The sequence below is a fragment of the Centrocercus urophasianus genome, unplaced genomic scaffold, assembly GCF_019232065.1.
Source record: "Centrocercus urophasianus isolate 14NV4802_14NV808 unplaced genomic scaffold, USGS_Curo_1.0 seq_25, whole genome shotgun sequence".
Lineage (NCBI taxonomy): Eukaryota > Metazoa > Chordata > Aves > Galliformes > Phasianidae > Centrocercus > Centrocercus urophasianus.
In genome coordinates, this window is record NW_024884811.1 from 12949104 (window position 1) to 12958574 (window position 9471).

The 9471-nt window shown below is 43.6% G+C and overlaps 1 protein-coding gene across 4 annotated transcripts in view; it reads left to right on the forward strand.

The window, feature by feature from the left end:
* The first annotated feature begins 3516 nt into the window (after positions 1-3516).
* FGF10 (fibroblast growth factor 10) overlaps positions 3517-9471 on the forward strand; it is a 56999-nt gene continuing 51044 nt past the window's right edge. The window contains exons 1-3 of one of the 4 annotated variants that reach the window (XM_042826008.1): positions 3517-3733; positions 4191-4265; positions 4380-4943. In XM_042826008.1, the coding sequence (XP_042681942.1) occupies positions 4607-4943 (337 nt within the window). In that variant the 5' untranslated portion in view covers positions 3517-3733; positions 4191-4265; positions 4380-4606. Of the gene's footprint in view, positions 3734-3992; positions 4266-4379; positions 4944-9471 lie in introns of those variants that run through there. The other 3 variants (XM_042826011.1, XM_042826010.1, XM_042826009.1) reach the window with 3 other exon arrangements.

Sequence of the window (9471 nt, forward strand, 5' to 3'; positions counted from 1 at the left end):
AATGATTGTTTCTTTCATGCTTTATTTCACATTTAAATCAGACAAAATGCAATGGCCTTTAATCCCTGCTGTTGCTGGGCACAAACTCTTTACTCAGTGAAAAGGTTTCCACAAGTACATTGCATCTTGAGCCAAACGTCTTGTCTCAGTGCTGGCTGGTGACTGTGGATTCTACGTGCCACTGCTTTTTCCTTACAAGTGAGATCAGTGTTTTACAGCACTGCCAAGTTCAGCAGTTTTTAACTTCCATATATATGGAGGCATCTGAGCCACCGTTGTTGTTTGGCACTCCTTGTTTCTGGCAGGAGTAGCTCTCCTCTAGCGATGTTCCTGGCCCAGATCTCTCTCAATGAAATCACTGGCAGATTTCCCACCACTTTAAGTAAGAACAGAATCAGACCGAAGATGCATGTGCCTCTCTGAGCGTACTGCAGCAGCAAGTGGTCACGATTGCTATCTGGCAATTCAACCTGAGGGGCTGGTGACATCTCAGAGTGAGTTGATTACATTAACACTCAAAGGCATATTTACAACATCAAAAAAGATAATGTCTTACCGAAGGGAAATAATATATGGCAAAAAATCTATTTCACCTATCTTAAAGTACTTCTTCTTGGATTCAGGTCAATTAATTGCACAGGAAAGAAAAATAACCAAAAATGAAACATTCCCCACTTGCTGACCAAGCACAAAAACAGGACATAAAGAATTGCTACAAGTATCATAAGAACATATTGTGTTGAGACTATTTCCCCTAAAACTTACCAGTGCCATTCATTTCCCTGAACATCTCTTGGCAAGAGGACAGCCCAAAAGGAAAATCATTAAAACACGTTGTCAATTTTTGCACATTTTAGAAAGGTTTTTCTTTCCATTCTCAGCGTGATGGGTATTGAGCATGTCTAAAACTGCAGCAAGGAAAACTTTTCATAAAATCTTAGAGCATGGGAGGGAAAAGAGAAGCTCTGTTCAGAAGCAGCAAGTACCATTTCTAGCCCAGGACTCGGACTGAAGGTAGCTGCTTTTCAAACTTACCAATGGAACAATTAATAAAGGAACCCATTAAGGTCTGATTGTTGCTGCTAAAAAGGGAGGTTGAATTTCAGTCCTTTGAAGTAACTGAGAATGATTCAGGCCTCATTACAGAGATATAATCTACATTCATACATTTATGTTAGTGATTCAAATCTATTGGGACAGATTGAATTCCGTTAAATAGTGCATCTTTCCTGTGGAACTGTTCTCAGGCTTTCTCAGGCTAACCCAAGAGGTGACCCAACAATACAAAGTAGTGGGTATTTAGAGATTCAACTGTGCTGCAAAAGAAAGACTATACAGAAAGGAGAAAAAAGAATGAGATATAATCTAAAAAGCTATGTCAGCTTTTCATTGGGACTCTGTTTTGTAAATGCCCTCCCTGTCATCACGCGGGATAAAAAAGGACTCTATGCACTGTATGTGCAGAACACTGTGCTGAATACTGCACCTGCCAGAAGCAGGTATGCAGTTTTGTACTTAACCACAAGATCTTACAATCAACAACTAAGGTAGGAATAGGTATAAGAACTATTCTTGAATAAAATTCAAGAGAGTGCCCATTTTAGAAAGGAAGGGTGTTAAATATATCTGTTCGACCCTCACACTGCTATTTTCTCTAGCCAAAAGATCCTGAAATGCATCTTCCTCACATTTTTCAACATCTGACAAGAAAAAGAGTAAAAATGGAAGGCTTCATCTAATGTATAATTTAAGACATTGTGATGATAAATTACTATTTAAACTGTTGGAATCAAAAGAACATCAGTTTCAGAGACGGTAAGCTGTACGCAGGACACTAAGTGAACACTGATGGTAATTCCCCAGGCACTCTCCAAGGAGAAGGCTTTTCCTTTTCATTTTGGTTTTATTTTTTTTTCATTAAATGCTACAAAAGAAAAGCCTAAGACAGAATCACTAGAAATTTTCTGACGTGTTCTGCACTTAGTGCAAATACGTGCAGAATAAATATTCCAAAGAACCATAAACAACATCATAAAACATATTGATTTTAACATTAAATGGTTTCATTTTTAAGGCTGTTTAAATGTCACCCCCAGAAGCCGAGAACATAAATTTAAGAGCTAACTCTCTCCAGAATAAACACCATAATTGGAGAAAATCATTTCTAATTTCTGTTGTGAAGCTAACAATATATTTAACATCCTAATCTAATGAACCAGTCTAATTTTAGAGCTATTTGTTCTTTTCTACATTTTCTGTTCCTTAAATGAAGATTGACTCCAAATGCCACATGAATTGCATAGGCGGTTTTCCACTGCATCCCACTGATCTGCGTTATTAAACTCCCTCCATTTCACAAAAGTTCTGGTTTTACATATCAAGGAACTTGCTGTGTTTCTCTAGCAGCTCACTTCTCCACTGCTCTGTGCCCCCAGTTCCACCTACTTGCATTCCAGAACCATTATTTTACAATACTAAATATTGAACCAACACTCAACGTCTAGCAATGCTTGCCCATATCCTGTCAGACCCCTATCATGCATTATGTGTTAAAAGATAGTACATCATATGGAAGATGCCTGTTAATTACTTGGAAGGCTGACAGTTTGGTGACGGGATAGAAATATGAATCTGTCATAACATTCAGTTTGTGAAGTGACAAATCCATTAAGAGAGACAGAATCAAAGGAGAAAAACAACAACATATGCCTGTCCAGGAAAATAATAGCTTGAAAAATCACTTTAAAATAGCCTTGGAGATGGAATATTTGTTCCTCTCTGGCAAAGGAAACTGCTTTAATAATATAATAATATTAAAAGAGAGAGAGAAAAGCATTCAGACAGATTTTATAGGGGAAACCTTTGCCATCCCAATAAATCGCCTTTTGCTTTGAAGTCATACGCGTGATTCAGTAAATGACTCATGTTAGCAATTAGAAAATGGTCATTTAGGGCCCCGATTTCTTTTGAGACAAGGAGGGTGAGGGTGGGGAAAGAGACACAATAAATCTTGAGAGGCTTAAAAGGAAGAGCAGGCTAAAGTGCGAACTTTTTATTTCAGCAACGGAAGTGAGAAATCAGTGATTCATTAAAGGAGGGAGAAAGACCTCCATGGAAGCTGGCAAAGAAGAAGGAAAAGGAGCTAATTATGTCTCTTCCCCTTTTTACTCTCTCCGACCAGCATATAATCTCCTCTCGCAGGGTCTGCTTGCAGCATGTACTTCTTCCCAACCTTTCCACCCAACCCCTCCTCCAGCAGGGGGGAGGGGGGGGTCTAGCAGGCAACAAGCTCCAGGTGGCTTTCTCAACCGCTCCGCTGCCAAAAAAATAAAATAAAATCCTCCGCTAGAAAACAAGTTTCTTTTTTTTTTTTTTCTTTTTGACTCATGCCTTACTATTTTCCTTTCTTTTGGCTGATCCGGGGGGAGCCTCCCTGGAGGGGATTGGTTCAGCCTGCAAGACAGGGAAATTAGTAAGGCATGAGTCTCCAAGCCATGCTGGTGGCCAGCACTCCGAGGAGCGGAGCGCTTTAGGACCAATTAGCAGCGAGCCGAAGGCGGCGGCGGCTGCTGCCGCTGCCGCTGCAGCCCGGGAGGAAGCGAGGGCAGCTCCTGGGGCTCCCTCCGCAGCAGGCACTGCTCGCTCCAACTGCAAACAGTTTCAGATGTCCCACCGCTGCTTGACCTCCTGCAAATAAGGGTTGACCACCAGAGGCACATCCCACCTCTGATTTGTAATCGCTGACATTTAGGCTACAGCTTCCAACCTGTTTACAACCAAAGGGGAGGGAAAGGAAGGGAAGGAAAGGGAAGGAGGGGAGGGAAGAGACAAGTTGGGATTTTTTCCTCTCTTTCTCTCTCTCTCTCTGGGTTTTCTTTCTGTTTTGGTGAGGTTTTTTTGTTTGGATACCACTTTTTTTTTTTTTTTTTTTATACTGTGCTGAAGAACTCAAAGCAAAACAAAGAAACTGCCTCCTCTGGGGTTGTCAGTGAGAAAGGACGAGTTGTGCAACTGGTTTGGGATTTCCAAGAGGGCGAGGGGGTGGGGATCAGAAGAAGGTGCAAAGCCACAAAGTGTGAGTGCGAGTGTGTGTGTAAAGGGGTGTGTGTGAAAAATCCCTTCCAGCACCCCTTTCCGCTGGTTTTTATTTATTGTTGTTGTTGTTCATTCTGCTGTCATCTATTTTTCAGACCTTTCTGCATCTAAGATGGTGAAGAAAGGAGTGAGGAAGAGAGCAAAATAACTACTGGGAAGTCTCAAATCAGGTTGGGGAGTGTGTGTGTATGTGGGGGGGGGGAGAGGGTGGGGGGAGGGTAGGGAGGGGAAGAGAAAAAGGAAAGAGGATTAACCACAGCAACCCCCCCCCAAAACACCAACAGCTCTTTTTTCTGAGGGAGGACTCGAAGGATTAAAAGGCAGCAACTTCTGAGGCGATCTGTCCCCTGAGTTATGGATGTTGGTGCACTTACTTCAGGCCAGATCAGAGCTCAGAGGGATCTAACCAGAAGCAGCAACCACCGGCTCTCCACTTGCCTTTTACCAGGTTTTACCCATCCAGTATGTTTCTTTTGATAAGACATTTTCCAGCGCCCAGAGTTTCAGTACAATGTGCAAATGGATACTGACAAATGGTGCCTCAGCCTTTTCCCACCTGCCTTGTTGCTGCTTGCTGCTGCTCTTCTTGGTGTCTTCTGTGCCTGTCACCTGCCATGACCTCGGCCAGGACATGCTGTCCCCGGAGGCCACCAACTCTTCTTCTTCATCATCCTCCTCCTTCCCCTCGTCCTTCTCCTCTCCTTCCAGTGCGGGGAGACACGTGCGGAGCTACAATCACCTCCAAGGAGACGTGCGCAAGAGGAAGCTCTACTCTTACAACAAATACTTTCTCAAGATCGAGAAGAACGGCAAGGTCAGCGGCACCAAGAAGGAGAACTGCCCCTTCAGTAAGTACGGCTCCGCCACGCCGCGGCTCAGCGCCGCGCCCGCACCGCGGCTGCCCCGGCCCGGGAGGGAGCGGGGCAGGGGGCGCGGAGGGCTGCTCGGGGTGGACTCCTCCGGGAGCTGCCGCCGGCACGGGCGCGCAGATCTCCCCGGACGCGTTTGTTTTGCAAATGGCTTCGCCGAGCACAGTTTGTTTCTCTGCCTGGCAGAAGAGCAAATTAGAAAGATTTGTGAGGATGTGGCGCGGAGTGTGTGTTGGGGGGGAGCATTGTCTCCCGAATATGAAAACCATTATCCCCTGTCATTAACGCGCCTTGACGAGAACGCTCTATTAAAACAATGCATCGATTTCCCCCACGCACGCACTCCTCCCCGCGCCGCACCGGGGCCGTCCGCCCCGCGCTCCCCCCGGGCAGGAGCTCCTCAGGCGGCAGCGCCGGAGCCGGAGCGCTGCATGGCGAGCGGCTGCGGCGGGACCGCGCGGACCTCACACGCATCTCATTGTCAGTCTCTGCCCGGAGAGAAACGGTTTCAAAGTAAAAGTCGTGCGGCTGTTCCCATGGCTGTTCTTTCGAGATTTTCTGCAGGACGAATTAGGTTTTTAGTAATAGCGTGCTTCTGGTAATGTATTTCTGGCTGTCAGTGCTGGAAATGTAACCTTCATTCGGTTTTCTTGCCTGTGCAGTCTCAAACTGAAGCAACTATAGTAAATCACAATATATTGCATAGTAATTCTTTCAGTGACTGCATCCCACTTCAGGAGCATGCTGAAGAAGTCAGCTCTGTTTTGCGAGTGTTGGGCTCCAGTGGTGGAGCACCACTCCTTGGTCATGGGGTTGCTCTTCATAAATCCAGAGAAACCTGGGGATAAATCTGTTAAATTAAAACAACTTGAGGAGGCTTAAGTAGCTCTCTGGCTAGCTAATGTGTCAAATACAGAGTACTTCAGCAGGTTGCCCTTCTGTATGACAGCCATCACAGTTAATACTGCTGTATTTCTATTAAATACCCATAATGTAGGCATAGAACTAGGGAGGAGGCTGATGTATCATATGTCACTGCTTTGTTTGCTCCACCTTGCAACTTTGTACTTTTTCATGCCCTTCATGTTCATAAAGGCTTTAGATGTCAAGGCAGCTGTGTCTTACCACCTCCCTTTTGTATTTCCTAGAAAGCCAAGTTCTTGAAAAACAGAGCTGCACTGAACACTTTGACAAGTTTGTTTAGAACCAGGTCTTAGCACTGTATCTCTCAGATAATTGTTTTTTGTAGAGGACACCATGATTCCCCAAATATGGGATTCTGAAATCTTTGTGCGCATCTCTGCAAACACAGAGCCATGCTGCATAAAAGACCACTGCAGCACAGTCTGTGAGGAGCCCAACCTGACAACAGTGCATTCAGAGGTAAATGCTCTTCTCAGCAGCCACAGTGAGCCAGCAGAGCTGTTCAATGAGTAAAGCTGCAAACATTCATGAGTTCCTCTGAGATCTCACCAGTAAGAGGAAGAATAAACCAAAATGCATATATACAACTTTCTACTTTCAGTCTGCATGCAGAAAACAACTCTGTATAACTGTGGGATATGATTGGTTTTCCTAGTTTCCAATCAATGCATCAGAAAGAAAACTGACATTCTTGGAGATGTCGTGGTTATTTTTTTCACATCTGCAGAGCATCTACTGAAAGAGAGAAGAATGTATTCCATATAAGTGCAAACCAATCACTGTGTTATACGTAGCTGTATCCTGTTTCTCAAGTTTACGTGCAGTAAACTTGAAGAAGGGATTCCTGTTGTCCTACAGCATGCAGCTAGCTAACCCACTTGCAATATGTTATGTGTAACATACTTCAGCAAAAAACAGTTAGACTTCTGCTAGCAGAAGACAGGTTGAACAGTTGTATCATCTTACTCTTTTAATACTTACAATAATTTCCAATGTGAAATTGTGCTTTCTGTAAAAGCACACAGGCTGTGTGCTTTTATCTGCTGGATCTTAATTTCAAGGATGTCTGCACAGTACAGTGTTGCAAGCAACTAAAAATCTCTACCTATCAACACTTCCTGTAGCTGTGTAATCAGAATGCCATAATGCCACCACAATTCCCAGCCAGACTTTGATTCCATGCAAATATGCAGTATCTTTAAGGTAATCTAAAAATGTGTGATTACACGTGAATAAATTTCTGCAATGCATAAAGGGTTGGCCAGCCAGCTCCCTGAACTGGAGCCTACTTAGCATCAGAGGCTATTTAATCCCTAATAGGACCTCCTCCTTCAATACCCTGCTTCCCTAAATTCATAATAGTGACTATTGGAACACAAGACTGTGCTTGAAATTTAATTTGGGGGCTGATTTTCCCTTACACTAATGTTTAGAATCCATTTATGCTGACATGAAGCCTTATCTGCAGTGCTCTAAGATCATGATATGTAGTGTAATTAGGCAACAGCTTTCATGGCTGCCTGCCAGTTAAGCACTGTCAAGTAAGAAGAACAGTTGGAGAAAGTCAGAATAAACACAGAATATAGTTCTGAGCCTTTAAAATTATTCAAGAAGCATTAGTAGCTCTGCTGTGTAAGTATTGCATAGAGTGCACTAAATAAAAGTTTACTTTGGCAGATGCTTTCCAACTTGATTGCCTGGAACTCTTCCATCAGCCTTTCTCTACCTATAGGGCAGCAGGAACGGAGGTGGCTGCTGACAACGCTGTCAGAAGGCTGAAGGAAGCAGCATACAGCAGAGCTGGAGTCTATTTGTAGGTAGATACAAGCAGGAGTCTTTGCAGATTTTGTTCTATTGATCCTTATAGCCAAACCTTGGGCTCTGAAAGACAACAGCTCAGTACTAAAGTACTAACTCATCCCTTAGCACCACAGATGTCAAGTCCCTTGCCCGTTTTTGTTGGGGACCTTTGCATGCATGAACCAGGGCAGCTGGTAGGCAGCTGTACTGCCTTCTGGAGATTGAAGTATTTTTTGGGGGGAGAACAAATCCCAAAACTCTCCAATGAGTAGATGAAATGCTTTTGCTGCAACCTGACATCTGGGATGACCAACAGGATCTTTAGCCTTACGTAAAAATGGAGAGAGCTGCACAAGTCCAGATTCAGACCTGTCCTCCATCTAGAAAGAGGGAGGAAGTCTTCGGGTTTGAAGGGCAGCAGGCATTGGAGCCGCATGATGTAAACCAGCACAGGAAAACTTCAGTATATTTTTGAGTAGTATGCTATTTTTAATTGACTTTTAAGGCAATTAAAAGTCTATGAAGCTCGTGACCTTTCCATTTACAGCGCAGACCTTAGTTGAAGAATGGTGACGCAGTATGTGATGCTTAATTAGCAGCAGCTAACCTGCAGTCTGCAGCGTGAATTGTGCCCGAGTGAGGACTGCAGGACGAGGTCGTTAGGTAGATGTGTAATTTGGGAGCGAAGGCTGTGTAGCCGAGGCTGCATTTCAGTAGGAAGAATTACCGGAACGGCTCCTGCAGACCAAGCGGTGCTATGCAAAACCTACGGTAGGTGGCGGCACAGCCACTGCCTGGTGCCACCTCTGCCGGACGTGGCAGGAGAGAAGGGATTGAATCCTCAGCTCTGTGCGCTGATTTAGCTCAAGTAAAGCTAGAAGGGCTTACATCACCTGACAGGTTATTATTTGGCTCTCTCAGAGCTTCCAAAATGGATTAAACTAAACAGTGTAAAGACGCTGCGAGTGCAGAATAAGAGCGTTCCCAGGGAGAGCTAGCATGAAATAATTAGCTACTGCTCACAGGCTAATCTGTTCCAGGCTTTTTCCCTGAGTATGCAATTATCTTTTATGTAGGGCTTTAGGATCTCCCGATGTTCCTGATGGTCTTTTGTTTTGCTTTAGTTACTGGGGGTTTGGGTCAGCAAAGTAGTGAATAACAGCTAGAAATAGCAGAGCCTCATTCTGCAGCCCATAAGATCTAATCGCTAAATACACTGATCATCAGTGTTGGAGGTTTTAAGGGTGTATGACATATAAAAACACATAATGCCAAATAATGGGCTACATACACAAAGACAGCATTTAAAAAGTTCTGATTAAGCATACTCGATAGTTGTTATCTTTGTTTTGTTCTGTTTTTGTATACCTCAAACCTTTGCAGGTACAATAATCTCGGATATGCAGCTCGAAATGGATTAGATTAGTCAGTAAAATATGCTATTTTCCTACCACAGTTGTTCAAGCTAGCTGTTTGGAGTTATCGACTCCTTACAAACTGCTGCTTCCAAATTAATGTGAGAACTTTTCTCCATTTTTTTCTGAAGAAGGTTAGTAGCCATGTGTATTATTGCTTTATTTTTTTTGGAGACACTTTATTTTGCTATGAATTAAAAATATTTTAAATACGAAATAGTACTGCCTCACTGAAGTAATTTGAATTTTCTTATTTGTTTGTTTGTTTCGTCCTTAAATGTGAAATTCATGATGATTATGGAGATGATTTCTCAATTTAAGTCATTTTGGGGGGGGGGGGGGGGGGGGGGGGGGGGGGGGGGGGGGGG